This window comes from Kryptolebias marmoratus, linkage group LG21 (genome assembly GCF_001649575.2).
Source record: "Kryptolebias marmoratus isolate JLee-2015 linkage group LG21, ASM164957v2, whole genome shotgun sequence".
Lineage (NCBI taxonomy): Eukaryota > Metazoa > Chordata > Actinopteri > Cyprinodontiformes > Rivulidae > Kryptolebias > Kryptolebias marmoratus.
Genome location: NC_051450.1, coordinates 8,681,703 through 8,708,793, shown reverse-complemented (window position 1 = coordinate 8,708,793; position 27,091 = coordinate 8,681,703). Strand labels below are relative to the sequence as shown.

The window sequence follows — 27,091 nt, the reverse complement described above, 5'->3', positions numbered from 1 at the left end:
GAGGACTCGGTGACAAGGTCAGCCCAGTGAGAGGGAAGCACTTTGTCCCGGCTACAAAGAAGTCGACCCGAAGCCAAAAGCTGATTTGAAGTTATGTTTCAGAAAAGCGGAGCTAAAGCAGAGGTGGGGTTTTTTTTCCCCCTTCTTTTTTTTATAACTCAAACCCTGACAGAAACGATAAAAAAAAGAAATCTGCCAGATGAGACGTGTAAGGAGGAGGACTGCAGCCTGTAATGGTCAGTGAAAACCCGGCTGGGCAGCAGCTGGCGTCTGTTTGGAGGCGGGTAACACGACTGATGGGTCAGAAACGTCATTCAGGCAGATTCAAACAAAGAGCGGAGAGATAAGAGAAAAGGATCGGTGGGATATCGGATCTATGACACGTGGCTAAACGAACAAAAAGATCAGAGGTAGACACATGGATCATTCAGCCAATTAATACGGCCAGCTTTTTTTGCCTTTTATAAAGTAATTTGCGCGACCAAACTTGTGTAAACTAAGCTAATAAAAAGGCAGGCAAAACTGTGTTATTTTATGGGGCACGAGCAAATTCACTTCCCATGACAGGGGTGTTTTTCAGCATGATACTGACAAACCTCAAAGAGTGTTAACCACAACATTTTCTTTTTTTTTTTTAAAAAGAACAGTCAACTTTACCAGGGGAAAAAAAAAAAAGTTAGGCCTTAAAATGACAGCTCAGGTGTTTAAAGTGGGGTTTTGTGGAAAGGTTATGAAAAGTTACGGTCTTACAATGTCATCACTTGTTCCATTTTCAGCTGCTGCGGTTCTCATTCACACTGGGATGAGTGAATGGAGACAAACCCTTTGAGACACCTGTTCCCCCCCTCGCCTGAAGGTGGCGCTGCACCAAAAACTACTGAAGGAAACGACATGAAAACCTCTGAAGGAGACACTGAGCGCAACTTCCTTCTGGAAAAGGAAACGAAAATGGAGCGGCGCCAAATTTTAGCGGCTTTAGGATTTCTGTTTTGACCACGAGCCATTTCTCCTGCTAGTGATAGAAACACGTGTTGTATTTACCCAGAAGTCCCTGTGCTGTAGTCCACTTCCTGCTTTTGGAGCGGTCTCCGGTCCGCTTGCGTTCACATATGCATTAGAGTTCACTTCAACCGAACTGAGACCGAAGTTTTTTTAGGCGGACCAGAGTTCACTTTTTTGTTCCGCATCAGAGTTTAATTGTTCACACCTCCCCAAACGAACCGGACTTTGTAGGCAAACGAACTAGAGTTCGATTAAAGCGGACCAAACAGGACTGGTGGGAACGCAACCTTAAACACTTGAATTCAGCAATTAACAGGTGTGGCCAAATACTTTTGCCTAGATTGTGTATATTTATGAGGCCAAAAACAAACAAACAAATCCGCTTCATAAAAAAGCCAATCAGATGTCCCGATTTATAAAGATCTGCACCGGACACTGAAAAATTGGAATCAATAAAACTGTAAAAAAAAAAAAAAAAAGATTTTTATAACAATACAACAACAACAAAAAAAATAACTAAAGAAACCTACAAAATAAAATACAACCTCAAATTTGAAAAATTTGGGACACAAATCATTTGCAAATCTAATAAATTCATATTTTGTTTACAATGGAACAATAAACATGCTTACTTGGTTAATTCTGTAAAACGTGATTAAAGGACTTTACAGACCGAGTCAAACAGAGAAACCCCAAAACACGTTTCGATTTGTTAAACACTTGACACGACGCGTATTTGAGAACGAAACGATTCTCCTGAGAAGAGATGTTGGGGAAGAAAATAGAAGCTTGGCGGAGTCTTAATACAACGTGACGTAGTAAAACGAAACCGAGATCTGAGCGGCGTTCGGAAACTCGCAGCTCCTCGGCAGAAAAAAAAAAAAAAAGAAGAAATAAATAGAGCCTAACGGTGATGAAGCGGCGTACAGTGACAGACACTGGAGCTGAACGCAGACTTACGCTGGTGAGAGGCGTGTGGGAGAACAGAGAGAAGCCTTCGAACAGGTACTCGTGATCGTCGTACTCGATCACCGTCGGCCTGTCGGTCTGGAAGAAAACAGAAAGATCCGGGCTGTGAAGGCGTGAAACGTCTCACGCAGCTGGGCGGACTGGCTGGTTATCGAGTCCCGAGTCAAAACGACCTCGTACCAGGAAGTTGGTGGGAGGCGACACGGTGATTCGGTAGTGGAACAGTTTCCCTGCGTTGTTGTTCATTGGACGACACAGCCTCACGGGCTGGAAGAGAAACACACTTAAAAATCACTCATCAGTGAGTGGATTTCATCAAAGATAATGCACAGTCAGAAGAAACAAATGACATGCTTTAATAAATCAGAATTCAGCTGCTCGTGCATAAATCAAGCTTACAAAGCCAAACAATTAGCAACGTTTTTAAGGTTGAATCACAAAATTAGCAAACGAATCGACAAACGTTTTCCAATCTGTGTGAATTTTTGGGAAGTGTTGCAAAATCTAATGCATAATTACCTCTATACAAAAGACTTCCTGTATGGAAGGAGGATTCATTAAGAAACTGATGACTTTCGTTGATTTTTATTGGACATAAAAAGCTCCTTTTGTCTCTGAAATGTACTGTAATCGGGTGAAGACGCAACCGGATAAAAGAGGGCTGGCCTGTTCGAAAGCTAAAGTTGGCCACAAAAATGTAATCAATGAATCACACGGATAAGAATTTATGTTTAAAGGTATAATAATATCATTTAGTTCTTTATAGAGTCTCATTTATTGTGTCTTTAGTGGATGAGTAACTGCCCTGTGTATGGAAATACACTTAACGGAGTGAAATAATGCCCTTGGCCCAGTGTGGCACAGCCTGAAGGTTATGAACGGGTGATTTATTCACGGCGTGTCCCACCTCCTCTCCTGGGTAGATGCTGTGGCGGATCCCTGTACGTCTGGCCTTGGCGCTGCACTTACACAGGGGACCATCATTCATCTGGACAGAAAGAAAATGCGCGAATCGGACAGCGCTGGTTCACCTGCCATGTATAACACAAAGGCTGCGGAGCACTTTACATGTCAGAGCCGCGAGCCGCTGACCTTTATTTCTCTCCTGCACTTTGAAGCGCAGAGTTTTGGAAGTTCTCCTGTGAAGTTCCAACTTTGCCGTATATATGTACATATAACCAACACTGAATGACTCCTAAAACACTTTTACTTTTCTAATTAACTACCGTATTTTTCGCACTATAAGACGCACTGTCAGTGAATGGTCCTTTTTCTATCTTTTGTCATGTATAAGGCGCATTAAGCAAAACAAAACGGTCCTGTCTTTTCGGAGAATACTGCACCGACGTAATTATCAAGTATAAACGCCCACAGCGCTCGCTCAGGTTCGCGCCATGCGTGGAGCCCTGTGCGACTATAACTGAGCCTTAATGCTGCAAGCGGTGCGGCTTTGTAGTTTAACCAAAGTTGTACTAAAACTTCACGACTTCTTACATATATAAGGTGCTCCGGATTATAAGGCACACTGTCGAAAAATTGAAGGCTTTTAAGTGCGCCTTATAGTCAGGTAAATACGGTAGGTGTGTTCAATCAATTGTATTAGGCACTTCTTTGGCACAGTGGTGCAGTGGTTAGAGCTGTTGCCTCCCAGCAAAAAGGTTGCAGGATCGCTTCCCGATCTGGGGCCTTTCTGGGTGGAGTCTACACGTTCTCCCTGTGCTCACATGGGTTTACTCCGGGTACTACGGTTTCCTCCCACAGACCAAAAACATGCATGTTAGGTTCATTGGTAACTCTTAAACTATCCCGAGGTGTGAAAGTGTGAAGTTTGTCTCTATGCGTCTCTGTGATGGACTTGCGACCTGTCCAGGGTGTCCCTCGCCTCTCGCACAGTAACTGTTGGAGATAGGCACCAGCGCCCCATGACCCAGAAAGGAGAAGCAGGTTAAAAAAATAAAAAATAAAAAAAATGGATGGACTTTTCAAATCACAGACTTGGTCAGGTATTCAGGATCTTTGCACTTTGGGCTAAGAAAATTTCTTCTCTGATTCTTTATACTTTCCACATAAGGACCAGGAACTAAACAAGGTACCAGGGGAATGTTTTATTCTTCAAATCTGCACTCGTTAAGGCAGCTTCAAGGCACTAGGATGGCTGATTTTCTTAAAATAACAAATGTAGAGTTCTTCTTTGTTCTCCAAAAACAGGGACAATTAAAGCAGCGATCCTCGATGGAATCGCCCACCATCTTGCACGCCAGAGTTTGAAACAAAGATCTTGTGCGATCTGTGCCTTGAAAAAGTAGTCATACCTCCTGAACTTGCCCGCATTTTATCACGTTACTTGGGATATCGAGTTCGAACGCGAGCCTGCTTTAAAGAACCACTTTATCTCGGACTTGTCCGGTGTGTTCCTTGGTCTTCGTGATGCTGTTCGTTCTGTATGTTCTGTAACAAACGTCTGAGGCCTTCACAAAACAGCTGGAGTTATACTGAGATCAAATAACACACAAGTGAACTCTATTTACTCGACTTGAGTTCTGATGGCTACTGGTTGCACTGGATTTTAAGTAGAAGCATCAGATTAATGCACGCCACGTTTTTCTGTATTTTTAAAAAAAAAAAAAAAAAAAAAATTGAAACCTATTTATGATATTTCTTTTATTTTACAACTATGCTCTACTGACCAAACCTGTTGACACGTGGATCAAAATCATCATGTCGAAAGTACTCTCGGATCACCAAAAAAAATTGTATTTTTGATTTAAAAAACACAAATTTGGGGATTTTAGTCTCCATTTTTAAACTCTCAACGCGATGTAAACGCACATTTTAGTGCAAAGACAAAAGTGTACCAATGTACTAATTTGGTGGAAAAGGAGTTTGTTGTTTACTACAATAAAAGCAAAGCTTTCAACTCCCACGTGACGATGATAAAGGCGATAGAATCTTATGTAAAACCACTTCTGTGGTTGTACTGGGACAAAATGTGGAACAGTTCAAGGAGTATGAATACTTTCAAAGCACCCTCAGCTACTACCAACCAAATTCTGGTTCAATACCTGCAAAAAGGACAGTCATATTGTGTTTCCTAAGGTTGATAAGCTGTGGTGGCCATCTTGAAGCAGGCTGACTCTAAAGGTTAATGAGTTGCACTTTGAGGTTTGTTCAAATCCACTCAGTAGATATTATCATGAGATATTTTGCTAACGGAGACTCTGTGGTCCAGTTTGTGTGTTAAGCTGGACTTTAGCAACCCTGAAGGCCTTTCCGGTCATGAAGTCGGCTCTTAGTCACGTGTTTTGTTGACGAGAATTACGTCATTTCTGTTCCCATAGCAGCTTCGGTTTGTACCAAGTGTTGTGTGATTGGTCAGAAGTTGCTGTGGGCGGGTTTATGTGGAAAAGCCGGTGAGCTTTATTGGAGTCATTTTGCTTCTTCTGCTCAGCTGAGAAGCAGCTGGAGGCTGTTAGGAAATACAGCCGTCTTTCAAAAATCTGTACAAGGACAGGAGAGCTGAGAAGCCAGCGGGACGAAACCCGTCTTAATGCTGAAGGGAGAGGGAGGAGCTTCCTGGGAGTTCGGACGATGAAAGGTGTGCAAAAACGAACGGCTCAAAACCACGTGACCGCGAACCGACTTTGTGACTTCTTACAGAGTATGTTGGGGCCTTAAATCCCACGTTTCAAAAAGTGTTACCTATATAGCTTTTAGCAAATATACAAAATACAGCTGAGCTTCTAATTGCTTCAAGGAACGTTTTAAAAACAATGATTGTTGGATCAGACCGACCTGTCCCGGGTCATTGTACCACAGCTCCTCATGCAGCCGGTCAGGATGGGCTTTCTTCCTCTTGATCTCGGCAATAACATCGAAAACCTCGGAGTCGGAGCTGCTGGAGCAGCTGCTTCCTTCGCCGTCCGACTCGCAGTCCGACTCGCTGCTGATGTCGTCTGGAAAAAAAAAAGAGAGAGCACGCCGTCGCCTTTAATCATCAGAACGCCAGGGCGACGGGTTAGGCTGCCCCGATCGCCGGTGCCCTGCTCTTCTTCAAATACGGCACGTTTTCAGTTTTGTGCTCCCAAGTTTCCATTTATTTATCGTTTCTTTAAGCAAACAGAAATAGTTCCAACACAACTGTTTGAACATCCTTATTCATTAGCATTTCTATTTTCTAACAGGCGTCTCCGAGATTAAAAGAGGAGCACAGCTGCCAGTTGTTGCCCCTCGTTTTCTTTTGCCTCTCACTCTTCGTTAAGGAAAAGAAAGAAACCCTCGCACCAAATCGAGGATTATAATTACTGTTCCGCTGAATGGTTTCTGGCTCTTAGCTAAAGCTGGGTCTTCAAGTCTTATCGGCATTTTAATTCAAGTACTTTATTGAGGAATCGGCGCCCAGAGCTGCGTATTTAGTAAATAAGATTTGGAAAGTGAGATTTATATTATTATGGAGTCGAAATACATTGTCAAAAGTGACAGGCTTTCAGATAAAAATCACGAATAAATAATCTTTAATGCGGCGCCGGGGAAACAGCTAATTGTATGCCTGTTAGGAATAAAGTTGAACAACAGGGTTGATTATTGTTTGTTTCGCTAATTGCTCAAGTTTTATAATTAAAAAAAGAAAGAAAAAAAAGTCATGCAAGTAAAAGCACGGACAGGTTGTAATTAAAGAATCAAATATTAAATGAATGTTAGACAAGTGATATTTACACTCCAGCAAAAAAAACTTTAATAAATCGCTTTAACTTTCGTTTAATCTTTTAAAGTGGCCTTGATCGAGTTCTTCAGTCAGTCGGAGGTTTGTTTTTCGTTCAAACTTTGATTGCTGTTTTTCATTCTTCCGGTCCGGAACGTGACCATTTTCAGGATGTTTTGTTCATTAGGTGGCTTGACTTTGACCTGTGAATCGTTCACGCACAAAACTCAAGGGATGAGCCAGCGTTGTCTCGACGTGTAACAGACAACTTAGCAGAAGACCAGTTTTAAACTGGATTTTTATTCAGTCCGTCACAAAGATCATTTATTCCTATTTTATTTTAATTGAATCTATTAAAAATAAATAAATAAATAAAAATAGTATATAAGCACTGATGCGTTAATTCCTTAAAGACAGTATCTGACTGGAGTTTTAACTGCTGGAGGCTAGTTGGTGATTCAAGCTTGAATTTTTAATTTTTCAAAATCACGGCTTATTGCAAATTTTGCTAAATTGTATTCCAAGTCGCGCACATTATTTTATTGTCCCCGTCGTACCGCCCTCGGCTCGCTTTGTACCCACTTTAGAAATCCCCAGGAATCCCCCCACCACCTTTAGGATTTATTCTACTAGACTAGACAGGTAGATTTGGACAAGTGTTTTAATAATTATCACGAGTCATTAGCCTGGTTTTCAGACCCGCGACAACGGACTATTTTAAGAGAAGATTTGCTGCATAATATTTAGGTTTTTAATGCATTCAAATCTCCAAGCGACAGAACTGCGAAGCCTCTGCAACTCCAGAGAGGAAATTGAGAACCCCAAGAATGTTGAGACATTCTTGTAAATGCTCAGCGGTCACCTTAGCTTCGACAGTAGGGTTAGATGACTAATCGGCCATTATCAGTCCAACCCCCGGCGACTGGCGATATATTCGCCAATGCGACTTTAAGCGTCTTTTTTTCTGTAAGTAGGGGCAAACCGGGTAATCTCTGTTCTCTTTGCAACTGTAAAAAAAACCTGCTGTTTGTGGCCAAAAAGAAAACCAAGTCACTGATTACTTTGGCTTTAAAACAAAGGAGTTACTAAAAGTAGAAATAAACCAGATCTGAGCAGCCAGCTCTTGGCTGAAACGAAAAGTTGAAGAGAAATTTATCACGCCGAGAAAAGACTCGTGGGTAACTTCTAACGTGTCTTTATTGTCCCGACAAGGCTGCAACCTGCAGGAAAAATATCTTTTGACAACTTTTTTTTCCCAGGCGAACTGCAGTACGCTGCGGAGTGAGAGAGCACGGAGAGGAAAGAGGGGGTAAAAGTGTCACCACAGTTGTAGTTAGTTCAGTTAGAAACCTTAACCGGTAAAAAAAATTTAAAAATGAGAGTTTGAGCCCATAAAGCCTCTCTGTCTACGGTGCGTCGTGATGCGCAGGGACGAGAGCGCTGCGGGATGCAGGAGGAGGCTGCCACAGTCAGCTTTTACTGATAATGGCAACTCAAATAAATATATTTGCTTAATTTGTCAGGCAGTCCGTGTTCAAAAGCTGATTGGGAAACAGCCATAATTAACAGCCCATGAGGACACACTCTGCACCACAATAAAGCTTCAATTTATCTGCTTCTTACAAAAACTGTGGGTTTAATTCCATCTGGGTGATGTCTGTCAACTGTCTTAGAAATCAGGCGATCGGGAGATGCATCTTAAACAGAAAGTAGGCTTCTTTCTGTAGAAATGAAGAAAAAGTGAGGGGTCACTCTGGACTTTTACGTGTGAGTAAAAAGCTAAAATTTATTCTCAGCTAACTTGAAATCTGGCTTTCTAATAAAAACAAAACCTTCTGACGCACGAGCTTCGTGGGGAGACATGTCATTCCGACGGCGCCACGCACCTGGATCCTCGTCCAGTTTGGTCTTGGGCGGCTCCCATTTGGGCCGAGCCTCCTTGGCACGCTCCTGCCTCCTTCCGAGCTCCTCCTCGAATCGCTCGTACAGGGCGCGCAGTTTGCTGGTCCCCACGACCGTCGAGTCGCCCTGAAGCACACGAGTTTGTATAAAACACACCATTCCTGTGAGGCACTTCAGCTTTTTTTTTTGTTCATTTTGTTCCCCCCCCCCGAACATTAACAAAACAGATCCAGACAGAGAGAATATGAACAGTATTATGGTCAAGTTTATACTTTAATGATTATAAGATTTCTCTAGCTTTTACTGGACCCGGTAAGAAGCTATTAAATTCTTATAATTATAACAGTAGACGATATATTTCCCACAGCTTCCATCTTCTATCAGGACATCTTTAATGGGATTCTTTTCATCACTTTTACAGGAATGTCTGATTGAAACTTGAGAAATTAAAACGTCCAGTATCTGAGAGACCGAATGTCGTCACTTTAAGAGACTCGAGAAGCCATTAACGTTGCACATCTAATGTCTGAAAAAAGGCCTAATGCGGTCATAAATGCTGCGACACTATAGGTCAATAATATAATGAAAATCGTAATGACGGACTGAGACACTGAGAGCTGCAAAAATGTCAAAAATATCAGGAAATCTGATTACGGAAAGTGGCAAAACTTAATTCCGTTACTAAAAAAGAAAAAAGTCTGAATGCGGTTAGAGAAGCATATTTAATTATGATGCTTTCAGTCTTCACAAAGTGGCATCGTTTGAACCTTCGGTCTCAGTAACAATGAAACTCTAAACTCTTTTTCAGCAGTTTGGTTACAGCCGCTCTGTCCTCGCTGTCCCAGCAGAAAAGACGGAGCAGAGCTCGATCTGTTTATTAGCGAAGCCCACGAAGAAAGCTGCGACTCGGGTACGGGTCAGGTTCTCTGCCGGGATGTTTGACTTGTGGGGAAGGAGCAAACTTTCTGAGACAACTGGCTAAAAGGTCAGAGGATGAGAGAAAAAAAGTTGAATCATCTGAGCAACGTTTCAGAGGGCAGGAAGTTTGTTTTTTTTAAGTATTTCGTCACCACAGAGGCTAAATTTCATGCTAGTCCAAAACATCCTGTTTGTGCTGATTCGTGGGTTGAATCTAGTGAAGGTAAAAAGGCCGTACCACTTGGTCCATGGGGTCGTTGGAGAAGTAGTTCTCGGCGTGAGTGCAGCGGATCCAGGCGGGCTTCAGCAGCTCGTCCTCGTCCTTCTCATCGTCGGCCTTCTCCCTGTCCCGCTGCCTGTCCCGGTCAGCGAACGCCTCCTCGTTGTCCCCTCGGCTCCTGATGGACGAGTGGCTGCGCTCCCTGCTCAGCCCCGAGGAGCTCTCCGACCTGCGCTCCTTCTCTTCCTCCCACCGGCCTCGCTTCCTGTCTCGGCTCGTTGAGCGGCTACGAATAAGAAACGTTTACCTTTAAACGCAACCGCTTCATATATCCCAAATAGGTTGTTTTGGTGGTGTGTGTGTGTGTGTGTGGATGAGGCCTGAGTTAGCTTCTGAGACCTTTTGGCGTTCATCTCCAAGCATTTCCCTCCAAGCATATGTACACTTTTTAAGACAAAAAAAACCATTTGAGCAAACTTGGCGACTTTTAAAATCGCACTAAAACACACAAAAAAAAAGACCAGGATCGCTCAGGTGAAACACACACACACAATAAATACTGTTCAGTAAAGTTTTGACTTTATAACAATTGATGTTTGTTATAAAGTGATAACTAATACAAATCAAAACATTTCCAAAAACCTTCCCGTCTTCACCTAAAAATTAATCCACATTGTTAAATAAAGGAATTCGTACAAATAATACCCATCTGGTAATGAATGACGATTTATCTATCTAATAAACTAGACAGTTATTCATTTAGCTTTCTAAGGAGATACGAAGCAGAAGCCACAACAAACTGGTTCTTCTTAAAGCAGTAAAAACTTCAACACTGAAGGCGTTTTATGAGGGAGTCATTGGCTGTGGTGCATTCAATTACCTGAGAAAAACAAACAAAAAAAAAGATTGCTTGATCTGCTGGTGATCAGTCAAACTTAAAAAAAATCTATCCCTTTCTGGTTCCCTGCCAAGCAACTGGCTCATTCCTAACTTTGAGTAGCGACTGAAAACTGAACCGATGACGTGTCTCTAAGAGGTTCAGCTGACTGAAAACGACTGAGCTGTGTGTAACGAAAAGCTTCTTAAGTGGTCTCCCTGCAGCAGGATGAACTTCAACATCAGGATTGTCATCTTGAGATATCCTTTTTGCAGAGCAAATCTGTTCTGGCAGCCATCTTCTCTATATAGCATGCCTGAAATGCCATGACGGGACACGTTTAAAACAAGAAAAGGAAAAAAAAAAAAGGCGCTTTTAAACAAATTGACTTAACCATACTTTCCTGTCCGATCACAGTCATACATATTAATAAATATCTTATTATACTAGCTACAATTGTCACTGAAAAATCTTGAAACTGACAAAAGTAATAGTAGGAAAAACATTTACTGAAGACCAACTTGTGAAATTCTGACACTGGTTTGGAATTTTGCTTCAACAGAATTATTTTAAAAAAACGAATGAAATTGGCCTTGACGAAAAGGAGGGTTCGCCTAGAAAAGGTTGAAACTAATTTCCCCACAGGGACATGTTAAACTAAGGTTAAGCACAGGTGTCTTCAGTCCTGTAATCAGTTCAGTTTACCTGTTTAAAGGGTAGTCACTGTGCTGTTTGGTGTCATGGTGTGTAACACACTGAACATGGACCACAGAAAAGTTAAGGGCATAGTTGTTTCAAGAGCTTAGGTAAAGGTAAAGACTATAAGATCATCTCCAAGCAGCTGGATGTTCCTCTGGCTACGGCTGCACAGATTATTCAAAAGGTTAAGGTCCACAGGACTGAGGAGAAGGAAACTGGATGACAAAATGGAGAGACGGATAACACAAATTGTAAGCAAACAGCCCCAGAACGACTTCCAGATCAGAGTGAACTTCAAGGTCAAGGGTCATCAGTGTCAGATCACACCACCCGTCACTGTTGAGCCAAGGTTGATGGAAAGGAAGATGACTGAGGAGTACATCAAACCACAAAAAGTAAAACTGGAATTTGCCAAATTGCATACTGAGAAGCAACAACGCTTCTGGGAGAATGTCCGTTTGGACAGAGGAGACAAAACTGGAGCTTTTTGGCAACAAGTCCCATCTGCTCTACGTTCAATCTGCTCTGGGTCCAATGAAACCTCAAGACTATCAAGGCTTTCTGGGGCTAAATGAGCCGCCCAGTGTCAGAAAGCTTGGTCTCAGTCGCAGGTCATGGGTCCTCCAACAACACTCAGCTAAAAACACCAAGAATGGCTCAGAACCAAACATTGGACTGTTCTGAAGTGGCCTTCTGAGTTCTGATCTAAATCCTGTTGAACATCTGTGGAAGGAGCTGAAACATTTGGAAAAGGAACCCTTCAAACCTGAGACAGATGGAGCTGTTTGATCACGAGGAGTGGACTTAAATACCTGTGGACAGGTGCAGAAGTCTCCTAAAGAGTTACAGAAATCGCCTGATTGCCTCAAAAGGTTGTGCAATAAAATATTAAGTTAAGGGAACCAATCTTTCAGTCAAGGCCAGTTTCATATGCAATTTGTAATAATTCTGGAGAACTAAAATTCCAAAGCGATGACTGATTTAATAAATTAATTTTTATTACTACTACTTTTGTTAGTTTCAAGTTATTTCAGTGGCGTGTAGGTTTTTCTTACTTTAAAAATAGGGAAGGGAAGAAATTTGTCCGCATCTGTAATTCATGGATTTATAACTACATGTATAGATTATTGCAACTCCTTGTGCAAGGGCATACATCAGTCCTGTTTTCATCAGTTGAAGATGATGCTAAACCTTTAACAAGAACATGGAAGCATGGGCACATGTTCGCTTCACGCCGTTGGCTTTCTGTCTGTTACAGGACTGATTTTAGGTTTTTGTTGTTAGCCTTTAGGCCTCTCTGGCTCCATCTTATCCGCAGGATCTCTTTCAGCATTCTTCTTCTGGAACACTGAGGTCAAAAAATAGATAATGCGCCGAGAGCCGAAAGTTTTGAACTTGCTTTACCTTATTTATGACACAACTGACCTTAGCAAACGTTAGGAAGCTCTTAAAGACCCACTTCTACTCACTGGCATTCGATTTAGGTAGAGCTTGACAGCTTGATTTGTTGGTAATTTTTCATTTTATAGAAAGATTGTACTTGTTTTTACAGCTCTGTCTTGTGAGATTTTTCTTTTCTTTTTATATTTGTTGCTGCACAGCACTTTGGCGCAGCTTTGTTGTTTGGAAAGGGCAATAAAAATTGACTGATTGAGGACAACCTGCAAGGTGGATACTGCAACAGACTTTGGATTACATATAAACTACTGTAGGAACGCTGCAGGTTGCAGTTTCTGTCAGCAGGTGGCAGAGTTGTACAACTTAACTTCTTTACCCATGAAACAGAAATGACTTTTATCGCATAAGTGAGTGAGGTGCTTTAGAAGTCAGCATTTGCGAGCAGGGAGCGAGGTGGCAGAAAAATGTGCTTTTTTTTTCAGAACACCTGCTCGGTGTAGAGTCGTAGAAAGCTCCAGCTTGTTGTGGAGGATTTAAAGCTGATAATTAAAACTGAAGGGATACATATCGCCGGTCACCTTTCATGCCAGACTTTAAAGTAAAACCATCTTATGCTGACAGTTGACGGAGTTGTAGCCGCTTGAGTCGAACCTTGAAAATGGCCGTTTTGACGTATATTTAAGGTGCCTGTGTGTTGTTCCTTCTTAACTTTACAGCTGCTTCATCCTAAAAAAAAAAAACCCAGTTGTGTACCTTCGAGGCCTCTTCCTGTATCTTTCAGGAGACTGGGACCTCAGACTTTCTCTGTGACGATGCCTCTCCCTGGAAACAAACACAGAGGAGTTAGAAAAATGTTTTAAATGTTTAACGACAGAGTGCGTTCGGTCCGTCTCGTACCTGCTGCGGTCCCTGCTCCTGTGTCTGGGCGGAGTTCGTCCTCTGTTGTGCTCGGATTTGTGGCGGCCCCCCTCCGCTCTGCCCCGCCTGTCGGGACTTCTGCCGCGCTCCTTCCTCTCGCCGGGAAACTCCGGTTTGTGTCTGTCACCGAAACCGTGGCCCTTCTGCCGGTGGTCGTCGTAGTGATAGCCTTTTTCTGGAGACCTCCTGACGTTCATGGGCTTCTCGTATGAGTACGGCCTCCCGTGCCTGGCACCGTGGTCCGGCTGAAACGGGCCAGGGCTCTGGGTGTAGCTGGGGCTGAAGGTGGGAGGAGGGAATGGAGGGTGGGGAGGGTGGGGATAGTTCAAGGAGTATGGAGGGTGGTAGCTCATAGACTGAGAGGTGATGGGGGGAAGCATGGTTGGATGTGGTAAATGGGGTGGGGGCACAGGTGGCATCATGTAGGGCGGATAGGAATTCTGAGCAGACACCTGGGCCCCGGGAGTGGGACCAGCTGCTGAACTGGGTAAAGGAGGGGGTGGGAAATTGGGTGGGGGGTCAGGGAAGCCTTGCCGGGTGAGGGGCTTTGGGAACGGCGGGCGCACTGGGCACTGGTTGGAGGCACTGTGCATCTGGGACGGTGCTGGGGGAGGGTACTGCATGTAATCAGGATGCGGGGGCATGTAGCCGCTGTTTCCGTGGTAACCTGGACTGGCCTGGGGATCATAATGGTAGGGGGGAGCTGGAGGCTGGGGAAGGGGCGGCCTCAGGTTGGTGGGCCGGTAGCTTTGGGGGGAACCATGCTGGCCTGGGGGAACTCCTCCTCTTGGACCACCACGATCCTGATGGAAAGACATGCCTGTAGAGACGAATAAATTCAATCACTCTTTGTTCTTGTTTCCAAAATTATGGACCACAAAAGTGAAAGGCTCAATAAACATTCAACACAGGTGATGTTGGGCTTAAAGTTTCCGGTTTCAACTACAAAAACACTGGTTTCCTATAACAAACCAAAATTTCCCTTTGAAAAAGGGTTCAAATTAGCAATGAATTTAGGGCTCAGTAATATCGCAATTATATTCAAAACATCTAGAGTTTTCCCTCATACAATATCAAAAATGTATACATTTTACTGTCTATTTTTTATAGCTTTTGCATCTAATTCACTAGGAGTTCAACTTCTGCAAAGGTAAAATGCATCCCAGCAGATACACGGTTCAGAGACAGATGTGCTAACAATACAGAATGGACAAAATGGCTGTTGTCTGCCAAAGATGGTCTTCAGTGCATTATTACTGGACAAAAGGGTCAAAGGATGGACCTGTTGTTGATTATAGCCATCATCGAATGGTTAGATATTCGCTGTGCAAACTAACGGCTTTATTTTGGTTCCTGTGTTGCTTGTGTTTCGCAGCGTGCTAAAGTTTATTTGGGGCAGCGCTTTTTATGCTTTAACATTGGTCGCTGTATTAAGCTTCCGGTCAAAACATGCTGTATGTTGTTTTTAAACCTAAGCGGCATATAATGTGTTTGGCTCTGGTCTCTTGTCATCAAATGGTGCCTGACTGTAAAAGAGTGATTGGTCAGAAGACACTAACACTCTGTCCTTCTATTTAAAACACTGCATCTAGACTGACTGAAAGTCACTTCTACTGTTGGAGGATACGAGAGGACCATTGTCAAGTTTGTTTTGTTTTATTCTTTTAATCACAGCGAAGGAGGGTCAGAGGACCCCTGTGGGTCACAGTTCAATAAGTGATTAAAGGAGGATTTAATACTGCAATATTAATATCATGTAATTCAGCCTTAAATTAATTCTGATCAATACGAGGAAATCTGGAGTTAAAGTAGATCTGGATAACTGTGTAAGCCTGAACAATAAGCGCTTTAAACTTATTCTGATGCCACACAGATCACTGGTCCCGAATTTGGCTTAATACTCTTAACTGAGGGGGAAATACACAACGAGACATTTGCAGTGTATTTAACCCTGTTATATTATTTACCAGAGACCAATTTGTAAGCTATAATTTCACCTGTCTGCCTCGTAGTAATCCAGTTTCAAATTTAGGAGCAAATTATAGATTCCCTTTGAGTAAAAATGTTTGGTCAGTTTATTTTGTGAGGTTGCTTTACAACTGGATTTTATAATAATAATAATAATAAGGAACATAGATATAAATGGAGAGGCAGGCTTTGACTCTACATTGCTACATATCTAACTCATAAAGTAAAGTTTATTTATTAAAATGCTCTTATACAAATATGTAAATTTTAACTGTTGCTAACTGACAGACCAACTCTAATTTTGGAATAATGGATTATCATGCATTTTTGCACATAATTACCCCTTTCTCTTCAAATTAGTTAAATTTCTAAGAATTAAAGATGGTGAAATTTATGGACAAATAGTGTAAAAGAGATGGCTTTAGTCTAAACAGCTAGTTTTAAGTTTAATGAGCACTGAATTAGTAGTTCCCCTTGCTAAAATGTACAAATGTTGGCAAAATTAATTAAAAAAATCTCAGGATATGTAGATAATGAGGAAACGGGGAAATGAGCTGACATTGAGATGACATTTTCTCCGCTAAAAGGGAACAAAACACGCCGAAAAACTAAGCATTGTTTTTCTAAAAATGGCATCGCTTAAACTAACAGACACTGATAAAAATAGCGCAGGAAACTGATGAAAAAAAGCCGAACTCCACGGATGAACACATTTTGACGTAACACCTGTTACCAAGAACAGACGGCGTTTAAAAACATAAAAAATTACACAGCAAGTGAAAGGACCTATTTTTTTAAATAACCACGAAATAAGAGCTCAATTGTTTGTTTTTTTTACTGACCTCAATCAACGCTAAAAGCAGCAGCTAAGTAGGTTAAACTCATGTTAGCGAGCTAGTCAACGCAGCAGCAGCATCCAGAAAAAGAAAAATGGAAGAAATTACCTCAGAGAGTAGAAACGACTAGGGGAAAAGGCATATGATGTCGTGTTCCGTTTTGAGTCCGAACTTTAAAATTACAGTACCGTAAGCTTTTCTAAACAAATTAAACAAATAATTGCTATTATTTTTGAGGCTGTGTTTCGGCTAAATATTCTAGCTTACAGAGTGACCATGTTTGTAGTCGGAACTTTCAAGAGAGGGACACGACCGGGCCAATCAATAGTGGGACCAACGTTTTACGTCACTTCCTCCTCCTGCAAACTCCCGCCCCCCTATCAAATGTTCAGTCTCTGGCGTCAACGTGAAAATAATAGTGATTATGTGCTTGAACAGGTGCTTCGTTTGTCTAATTTCATTACCTTAGATCTATATTTATTAAAGTTTTTTTTATATAATACTGCTTGTAGCATAGGAGAGGTCCATGGGGTCATTGGAGAAGAAGTTCTCAACGTGAGGGGTAGATTCCCCCGAAACGAGGGGGAAACCGGGTTGCCAGATAAATAATGACGAAATCTCTTACTGTCACTTTAAAGTGATCATATTTTCATCCAAACTATCGTTTGTGTTGAGTGAATGTGCGCTTTGTCGCTCAGAAGAGGGGAGTGCACTTTCTCCTGGGTGTACGGAAATGCTAAAACTATCGTTTATTTGTGCTTTAAAAAAACTATTGATCGTATACTGCATACGCCTTAAAACTAACGTATCAATACTATAATTATCGTATATCTGGCAACACCAGTTAGAAACGTTGCAGAAAGGCTAACTTGCGTTGATCTGATTGGTTGATTCCTAATAAAATATGTTGCTAGGAAACTAAGCAGCGTTCAAGCAATCGTTACAGCCAGGGAAAGTTTCTGTCTTTCAAGTTATCGAAAAACATTATGAAAGTCAACATTGGATAAGGTGAGCATCATTGAATACCATCTAAAAATGGCATTTATCTACTGAAGAAAGTTTCTACCAATATGTATTAGGATGGAATGTATTTGCGGTTTAAAATTATCCTTTTAAAAGGGGACTTTTTAAGCTAACATGCACAAAAATGGCCATAACACTACATATACAGGTAATGATTAAAATACATGCAGCGTCCCAGCTACAAAATTATAGAGCATAAAAAATACATAAAATTTCAATTGGTAGATGCTATGAATTGGTATAGGTAGGAGTCAAACCTCAATGTTTCTACAACAATTGAAATTGAAAATGCAGTTTAATCACCCTGCTTTAAGGTCTGTACCGATACACAGCATGTCTTCTGGTTCTCGGATGGACTCTCTTCAGGGTCTTGGTGGTCAAACGAAGGACAATGCATCCAGAGGTCAGGGCAGTGGATGTAGCGGGGGTTTTTATAGTGTCATTCATAAACCTGCATTTCTGTTTGACGTACTGACTTACTGTTCCAGAGCAACAACACACACAGCCTAAACTGCAAAGAACTGTTCTGCCTCCAATACGTCCAGAACCAAGAACAGCTTTACCCCCAAAATCAGAGGTATGAATGAATGAATGAATGAATGAGTCATGCTGTACACCCAAATGAATACTGTATGTCCAATGGTCAGTTTTTTTTTGTTCCAAAAAAAATGAGATCTTAAATTCAGTTGAAAAATATACAGTGCCTATAAAAAGTATTCACCCTCTTGGATGTATTACCCTTTTATTGCTGTCATAAATCATCCATCCATCCATTTTCTTTACCCGGTTCTTCTTTCCGGGTTGCGGCGAGCTGGTGCCTATCTCCAGTCACTGGGCGAGAGGCGAGGGACACTCTGGACAGATCGTATGTCCATCACAGAGACACATGAGATAAACAACCATTCACCCTCTCTCTCACACCTAGGGACAATTTAAGAGTTACCAATGAACCTAACATGCATGTTTTTGGTCTGTGGGAGGAAACCAGAGCACCCGGAGTAAATCCACGTGAGCACAGGGAGAACATGTAAACTCCACACAAAAAGGCCCCAAGTCGGAAAGCGATCCTTGCTGGGAGGCAACAGCTCTAACCACTACACCACTGTGCCACCCTGTCATAAATCAATTAGAATCATAGTTTTTATTTTTGGCCTTTTAGACAATAATAAATAAAACTCTTTAGTGTCAAAGTAAAATCAAATTTCTACAGAGTAATGCCAATAAAATAAAGATATGGTAAATGGTAAGTGGCTTATAGCACTTTATCTTGCCCAATGACCCCAAAGCGCTTTACACTACAAACAGTCATTCACCCATTCACACACTGATGGTGGTAAGCTACACTGTAGCCACAGCTGCCCTGGGGCAGACTGACAGATATATATAATAAGTGACTGTATAAATATCCATCCCCTTTAAAGTGACTGTACTAATTCCACTCAGAGAAAACATTACTGAAAAGTACAAGTCAGAGGATGGATACAAAAGGATTTCTAAGACCCTAAACATCCCCTGACGTTCTGTTAAATTCATCTTCAAGAAATGGAAGGACTATGGGACGTGTGTAAATCTACCAAGAGCAGGTTGTCCTCACAAACTGAGTGAGTGAGGCCACCAAGACACCTGTCAGTACTCTGAATGAGTTACTTATTTTATGTTATGTAGTTTTTATTTATTTGGTGTTACTCTGTTGAAATCTGTTTTCACTTTATAATCAAAGAGGTTTTATTTCTAATTCTTTGGCCAAAAAGGCCACCTTATATTGACCATGACTGATTTATAATAGCCATAAAAGGGTAAAACATCCAAGGGGGTTGTCCTCTTCCAAAGTGGAATGGACGCCCGAAACAAAAAAGACTAAGAAATGACTCATGTGCCAATCTTTTTTAATATTTTAGCCATGTAGCCATAACACGTCGAGACATAAAATTATCAAAGAACTTTGGATTTTAGTCCAAAAAAAAAAGATGATGTGACAGAGATACGTTGATCTTGCAAAATTCAGTCCATTAAAAAACTCCAATAAAAATTGAGGATATAAAATAAACAGTTCAAAAACTTTTAGGTTTTTTTCTTGTTTGAAAACCCTGGCTTCTATTGATTGTATGATTAGTGACATTATTACTCTGCAAACTTGTTATTTTGCATTTTCCTAATGCAGGCAGCGCTGAAGAAACATGTTCATCGACAACACACCAGCCTCCGGCGCCTGAGGGCTCGTGAGCAGATGATTTTTCCAGGCTGGGGTGTTCAGCCGCACAGCTGCAGGGAGTTACTGTACGTTTACCCTCCCCATCACTCTCCTCCAAAGGTCAGGAGCTGGACGAGGAGGGAATCAGCGCTGTGTGAAAACTCAAAAAAAATGTGTTTAATTTATTTTTATTATAAATCATCTCATATGATATAGTTTAACGGTTTTATGTATTTTTTTTTTTTATTAATAGTCTTGTCCGCTGCTATGAAAGGTGCCTGTGTCTGTGTGTGCGTAAGTGCTCGTTTGTCTGTCTGTTAGTAAATTATCTCGGAGGAGATTTTACAGAAACTCTCAGAAAGCGATCACCGGATGTACCTCTACAACTGATTAACCTGTCAGTCCCATTCAAGATGGATGCCGCAGCTAATCAACCTTAGAAAACCTCACAAAAAGAGCTGTAGCTGAGTCAGTTTTACAGATATTGAGTTTTACAGATTTTACTCTAAACTCTTAGTTTAGGGCAGGGGTGTCAAACCCAGTGATGTAAGGAGGCCAAAATTAAAAACTTGGTCCTAGCCAAGGGCCAATCACGATCAATATTTATGAAAAATTACATAAAAATAACCTTGGTTTTAGATGTATTATGTCAAATCATTCATATAGAAATATCAATGACCTTTTCCGAGTTACAGATTATACAGAATTTAGAGCAAACAGACTTTATTGAACACAGACAAATAGATCAAACTTCAAAAATTACATTATTAGCAGTCATTTCTTATGCCTCACTCAGCTTTTAAATTAATTTTTTAACATTAAAACAGATTTTTTTTTTAAAAAGCCATCCACGAAAATTCGATTATACAGAAATTAAAACTATATATTGTTGGCTTCTAAGTCACCGTCAAGAGAAAACTTCACTAATTAGGCTCAGTTTTTTTAAGCAAAATAAGAATCAGAGACTCGATCTGTCCCAGACTAGAGGGCCGGACCGAATGAAATTTAAAAGTTATCTTGGGGGCCGGATGAAATGTTACAGAGGGCTGGATCTGGCCCGCGGGCCTTGAGTTTGACACGTGTGGTTTAGGGGATTCTCACTGTGAATCGTTGTAAGCCGTTTCTGGTTCAGTGGGCAGCTCAAACACTGCCATTCAAATAATCCTTTAGTGAAAATCAGCAGACATGCATTGCATAAGTGTCCACGTGTCATGATGAAGGTTCTGATTTTTGTAAGAAAATACTCTGGCTAAAATAAAAGCAATGGTAGAAAAGAAAAAAAAAAAAAAAAAGCTTTTAGAGCTCTAGAAATTTTATAGAATATCTTCTCAAAACTGAACCATTTTATTAGCAGTGAGTCTTTTTTTTTTAAAGTGTACGAAATAAGGAAACAAATGTAAGTACAGCCTCTGATTTGCAGTTAAAGTACAAAGCTGTGGGCCTTTTGTAAATGCCATTTACCTTCTCCTAATGCAGTCTGTGCAGAGGGGATTCGAAACACAACAACTACCTAGTCTCCAACCCATTCAAGGCTGTAAGCAGAGGAGGACTCCAGGCCAAAACACTCAGTCGTCTGCTACTTATAAACACAAGAAGCAAAGGTCTGTCAACCCACCCTCGAAATCTACGACAACAGTAAGTAACGAGCAAATAACATTATGTTTATACAAATACTGATATGGACCCATTTTTGCAGCCAACACAGCACTGACCTATCAAGGCTCTTGACGCTGCAGTGGCAGTAAGATGACACACAATCCAAAACGTAACAGACTGGAAAAAAAGGCAAGTTACAGGCAAGAAAGATTACCACATGGAGCAACTTCAGCATGAGAAGCTGCTAAAATAATAGAATTAAAACAACAAGACAGCTAAAACCAGACCAAACACACGCTAAATTAATCGTGACAACAAAACCCACAGACCATGACTCACAATGCAGGATTTGACCGAGTTCTGAATAATTTTAACATCAAGTCAACGCCTCAGACACAGTGTTGAGCCAGTTTTGGAGCGTGGCAGTGCACGGTATTCTGCTCAAAGAGGCCGTTTCCGTGAAGGGGTTGGCTTTGTCAGCAGCGTCGACATAAATGAAGATGGGTGAAGAGAACGTGCTTACCTCCCTTGTTCAAAATTGAAGCTCGTCGCCCATTTTTTGCCGTGTTCTGTTGTCAGAGCCACAGTCTGCACGCTAGGGCTGTACCACTGAACTGGAGAAACGCTGGAATGAACCCCGGCGCAATCTGCGCTAACGAGACAAGATTTTGTGCCTCCGTTTCGCGAAGAGTTATGTGTGGCAGCATGGGTATCATTAGTTACTACCAGAATGGCAGCAGACCATCAATATCAGAGTAAAAAAAAACTAAACTCAGCACAAAACACCATTGTTTTGCCATTAATTGTTGTGAGTGTCGAAACCAGCACTTCAAACAGTGAGTCATTACATTTCATAGGTGGGTATTATGCCATAAATCATCGAAAAACGTGACCTTTTCAGTTTTTGTCTATAAGAAAATAGATCACGAATCAAAACATATTTGTGCTAAAGTGATAAATTGCCCACCGTTATAACCCTTAGGCAAATTTATACCTTCCAGGAATTGGATTACGTGTGTAGAACTATCAGTTTACTCAGCTTCAGCCCTTTTTTGGTCCAGAGTAAAGTGGGACAGACCTGTGGTGTACTGACAGGTAGGCACAGAAAACACTCACAGCTGTTGGTGGTATCACATTGTCCACGATATATGCTTATTTCAGTAAAATACGTCAATTTCTATGTCTTTTTGGACTGATGACACACGTTAATGTCTGGCAGATACAGATAGCTCTTCACAAGATGGCTGCCAAAAATCTCACCAAGCACCATTAGCGTCCATTTCAGTGTTTCTCTGTCTCAGCAGGCTGTACCCTCAATACAAAAGTCGCCCCTACACACCCTCCCAACTTGCTAAGAGGTTGTATTTGTCAATCACAGTGACGTCACAACAACTTCTCTTCCTCTTTTTAGTTATGAGGGCTTCAGGAGGGTTAAGTAACAAAGAACCATATCGTCCTTTGTGCCTTCAATCTCCATGCCCCGGTCCTGTGGCCTAGTTATAAAACATGTCAATGATCAGCAACAGTATTAGCTGATACCTCCACAGCAGAAATCAAGGTTTCCCAGAATGTCACTGATCTATCGTATTTCCAAAGTGCAGCACTGTGTCAAGTCTTCCCCATGTAAGAGACACACGGACCTCAGCTGACACTTGAGTGACAAACAAAACATTATTCATCAAACCAGATTTTTCATCAGTGTCAAAATATTAACTTGCTGCCATTTTTATCCCAACAACTGTCAGGTACAACTAATAGGATTATGACCTCCATCACATTAGTGGTCTTAATGTTATGGTTGAAGGATAAAAACTAGTTATGATTGTGTCAACATGGTTTTTAGAAACCAACACATTTAGCCAACGGTTGACATTTTTATCGAGGCTCCAATATATAGTTTGCTGATGGTGTTTACTGTATCTTTCTAGGGGCGCTGCACTGCAAAACAAGATTAATGTCTTAGTTGGCTATGTTGAGCTGAAGGTCAGCGTTTTAGTCGAGCATCACGAAGAAGGCTCTCTTTGGGCCCAGTTATATCACCGCGGTAACATACGCTTAAGTCAGCGATGAGTTATCAAAAATTTGCGAGGAGGGTAAACAGTGTGCTATGTTCGTGTGAAGAAAGATTAAGAGTTGGTACTGCCAGGAGAACATTTGTCCCAGAACAGTCCTGCTATTAGGAAATGTTGGTGGAGATGTTATCGGTCATTCCAGGCAGCTGGGTGGAGCTGACCCAGTGAGAATGAGCAGTACACTTCGCAGAACCATTAGGAAAGTTTAGGAGCTAGCTGCCAGGTGGGTATGTAAGTTAGAGTGTTCAGGATTGGTCAGTTAATACACACCAATGTATTAACTCTGTATATAAATGGCCTGTCAGAGTCAGACTTTGGGATTTTGGGATATTGTGAATGTATTACCAGAGTGCACGAGGTGCTCTGAAATAAATCCCCCATGTTGGCTGTTAGAGAAGAAGGAACTGTTTCTCTGCCTCATTAGTTCTTTGCCGTGCTTTTATATCAGCCGAGCCTTTCTCCCATAGGAGTTTGCATACATGCCGACAGAAAATACAGCTCTCGCACTCTGGAGTTACAGAAAGTAAACTGAGTTGGGTTTGACGTTGTTTTTCAGTCGCCCGCAACGACTCGTTGACTTTGTTGAGACGAAAGTTGTCTCGCAAAGTTTTCGACCGCGTTCAAAACTGCAGTAGCGCGAGAGAGAGGCCCCGCAGCTCTACCTTTGCACTTAGTAACAAGCTCCACCTGCTCACTTATTCTTTGAATAAATCAAGCTGAAGCATTTGGTTCGGACATGTGCAGAGGAGGGACAGTGGGTATATTGGTAGAAGGATGTTAGAGATACAGCTGCCAGGAAAAAGACAGAGAGGAGATAATATGGATGCAGTTGGAGAGGACACGGAGGCAGTTGGAGTGAGGACGGAGGACACAGAAGACAGAGTTAGATGGAGGAGGATGACTCGCTGTGGCGACCCCTGAAAACTGAAAAGGGAACAGCTGAAAGAAAAAGTTGTGCTCCATACTGGTCATGGTGGAAAGTCTTCATCTGAAAGCACAAAAAGGAGTCGTTCCTCTGCCTGTCCAGTCCGTTTTCTGTTTCTTATGAAGCCGTCGGATTATACGTGCCTGTCTTCTGCCTTCCTGCCTGCAAATTTTTGGGGGCTTCGCTTCGCCGCACCTGACAGGAAAAGCGTCCGTTTTAGGATTCGCCAAGTCAGAAAGAAAGAGCAGCTAAACTTGCTTCGTAGCACACCCCTCTGGTTTGTCTCTCCCACTTTGTTTCCTCCGTTTTTTATTCCAGATTGTGGAGCCCGTCCAGGAAAAGCCATTTTCCCTTCTCCCATTGGAAGACTTTTTCTATCCCAAGGGTTATAAATCGGATCAAAATGAGCTGCTAGAGATTGAGCAACGGGCAGAGAGGCAGTCAATGTGCCTCTATGGTTTGAAGCTGGCTGAAACTCCTTTCGTTGTCAACTTCAGACTGCGTAAAATCTTCTTCTACTGGCATGTCCATGCTCTTGAGCAACATAAACAGAGAACAATTGGCGATCCCGTATTTCTCCTGGAAAACCAGCTGCCTTTTGCCTGTCCGGTAAGTGTGCACCAGTTCAGTGGTATTAACGATACACCGTAGCATAACCGCAGTGTAAATTTGCTGTCCGAGTTTCTGACGTGTGCAGCTTTTGTGCTGGTTTGTGAATTGTGTTGTTCTTGTCATTTCTGTGTCATGTAGATAACTGGTCCAGCTCTAAGAGAAATTAAAGGGAAGTGCTACCAAATGTGTGACAAAGAGTACTGTCGAATTACAACTGGGCAAACGATCACTCTGCAGGAATTCCTGGACTCCCAGCTTAAACATACCGAAGAGGTGCAGCGCTGAACACAAAACCTTTTCTTTTTTTTTTATCTCTCCGTTGGGCCTGTTCGGAACCTCATACCTCCTGTTTTTTTTTGTTTGTTTGTTTTTATTGTCAGTTATTAGAGGACCTTAAGGCGTTTAAAGAGCAGATAAAAGAGATACTAGTCTCTGCCAAGGAGAAATTAGAAATAATGGAAGAGTTAAACAACATTGAGCTCCGCGAGACCAGCCCCGATGAGCCTGACCCGTGAGGAAATGTCATCTGCTTCTTTTTTCCTTTTTTCTTTTCTTTAATTGTTTACATCCTTGTTGTCAAAGTTCTGTCCTTTTAAACTAGGTTCAGAAAACAACAGAATGCTTTTAGTAGATTCATTTATAGTAACACTAACTAACTAATAATAAGAGTATAAGAATGGTTTCTTAACTTTAGAAACATGTCTGTAGTCATAAAATATGGCAAAACCTATTACTGACTTACTTAAGGGTAAGTCACAATGGAACCTTTGAACTTAAGACTATCTGATTGTAGCATTAAGTAAATACTTGAAGTTATTTTAATGTGGCTGAGTTTTTATCATTTGGATGAACTGGTACCTGTTAGAGGTGGAAGGAACATATTTCAGAATCCATTCGTAACTTGTTTGAACCAGCGGAGAGCTACTGGTTAACAACTAGAGTGAATACCGTATTTTCCAGACTATAAGGCGCATTTAAAAGCCTTCAGTTTTCTCAAAAAACGACAGTGCACCTTATTATCTGGAGCGCCTTATATATGTAAGAAGTCGTAATCTTTTAGTACAACTTTGGTAAACTACTACTAACTAGCACCGCTTGCAGCAATAAGGCTCAGTTATAGTCGTGCTTTGTAGTGTCGCGAGTGGTGGAGGCGTTTGTACTTGACGCTTACGTCGGTGCAGTATTCTTCCGTGAGTTTTGAACCGTTTGATTATCTTTGTGATCTTTCATAGAGGGATCATATAAATGCTGAGACAGGCGAAGCACTGAAATTGTCCATTTTGAATGGAGCGCGGCACGCGGTCCGCACAAAGTTACAAAAATTGAGAGGTGCACGACAATGCGCCTTATAGTCCGGTGCGCTTTATATATGTCAAAAGTTCAATAATTGACCATTTATTGACAGTGCATCTTATAATCCAGTGCGCCCTACAATGCAGTAAATACGGTAGTTTAAAGAAGGAAGCCGAGGTCAGAAAGGTAGGATAATCAGACCCTCCAGGATTTTGCGATGTTGCGATCGCAACTATTAACACAAAATCAAGCAAACCCCGCGAAATCGCATTTTAGCATTTTAGCAACTTTGCCCAAAACACCGCAACTTTCCCGCAACTTTAACCCAATATTTATTGTTTCTAACGTGATTTGCCGCTGTTTCTGCAGTCTAGTCTCTTCTTTGTGGGTTTGTGTAGTGTGGAATACAAAATAACCCCAAATAACTCACGAAGAAGACACGCGACGTCACATCCTGTTAACATCAGAATGCCGGGAGCGTGCAGGAGCAGCGACCGAAGCCAAAATGTGCGCTAATGCTTCACATTTGCCCACAAATATTTCAGCAAAGGACCGCGCAAAACAGTTCCCTACCCAGCTGCACGAGAGTGGGGGGGAAGCTGTTTTGGACATCCTGCAGTGTAATCATCAAACATAAACACAAGTCATCCATCGACAAACACTTTGTGTCTGCAAAACATGTGAGGAGAGCTGCAGACGAGGGACAATCCAGAAACGGTCACGAATGTCAGTTTATAAGCTATCAAAGTTCTCAAATAAAGCACCTTTTGAGAATGTCAATGTTTGTTGGTAATTATCTTACAAAACTAGTAAGTATTTTTGGTTTATATATTAAAAGTTATAGTATTTTATTGATTGTAGTAAAAAAAAAATCGCAACTTTTAGGAAAATGCCCCGCGAAGTCAGGCATTTTAGCCCGCAACAATCACAAAAAATGCCCGCGAAATCCTGGAGGGATTGGATAATCCTATCA

General features: G+C 41.6%; 2 protein-coding genes across 2 annotated transcripts in view; one reads left to right on the top strand and one right to left on the bottom strand.

Annotated features, from left to right (window-relative positions):
• drosha (drosha ribonuclease III) overlaps positions 1 to 16,716 on the bottom strand; it is a 143,841-nt gene extending 127,125 nt beyond the window's left edge. The window contains exons 1-9 of the mRNA XM_017414122.3: positions 16,515 to 16,716; positions 13,582 to 14,422; positions 13,438 to 13,506; positions 9,729 to 9,996; positions 8,557 to 8,698; positions 5,764 to 5,924; positions 2,879 to 2,959; positions 2,152 to 2,238; positions 1,963 to 2,049 (exon numbers count right to left, since the gene is read on the bottom strand). Coding sequence (XP_017269611.1) covers positions 1,963 to 2,049; positions 2,152 to 2,238; positions 2,879 to 2,959; positions 5,764 to 5,924; positions 8,557 to 8,698; positions 9,729 to 9,996; positions 13,438 to 13,506; positions 13,582 to 14,420 — 1,734 coding nt within the window. The 5' untranslated portion in view covers positions 14,421 to 14,422; positions 16,515 to 16,716. The remainder of the gene's footprint in view (positions 1 to 1,962; positions 2,050 to 2,151; positions 2,239 to 2,878; positions 2,960 to 5,763; positions 5,925 to 8,556; positions 8,699 to 9,728; positions 9,997 to 13,437; positions 13,507 to 13,581; positions 14,423 to 16,514) is intronic.
• Positions 16,717 to 17,334: 618 nt separating this feature from the next.
• Positions 17,335 to 25,992, top strand: LOC119616637. The gene is made up of 8 exons (XM_037973268.1): positions 17,335 to 17,414; positions 17,744 to 17,832; positions 17,918 to 18,006; positions 19,591 to 19,740; positions 21,097 to 21,255; positions 24,532 to 24,822; positions 24,964 to 25,098; positions 25,206 to 25,992. The coding sequence occupies exons 2-8, from the start codon at positions 17,763 to 17,765 to the stop codon at positions 25,338 to 25,340; spliced, it is 1,029 nt and encodes a 342-aa protein (XP_037829196.1). The 5' UTR covers positions 17,335 to 17,414; positions 17,744 to 17,762; the 3' UTR covers positions 25,341 to 25,992.
• The last annotated feature ends 1,099 nt before the right edge of the window (positions 25,993 to 27,091 follow it).

Bases quoted from the DNA above. Each gene is read 5' to 3' on its own strand.
- LOC119616637 (XM_037973268.1), top strand. From the start codon at position 17,763: ATGTCTTCTGGTTCTCGGATGGACTCTCTTCAGGGTCTTGGTGGTCAA. The intron at 18,007-19,590 runs GTATGAATGAAT...TTCCTAATGCAG, and splicing joins CTTTACCCCCAAAATCAGAG to GCAGCGCTGAAGAAACATGT. The intron at 21,256-24,531 runs GTAAGTAACGAG...TTTTTATTCCAG, and splicing joins CCTCGAAATCTACGACAACA to ATTGTGGAGCCCGTCCAGGA.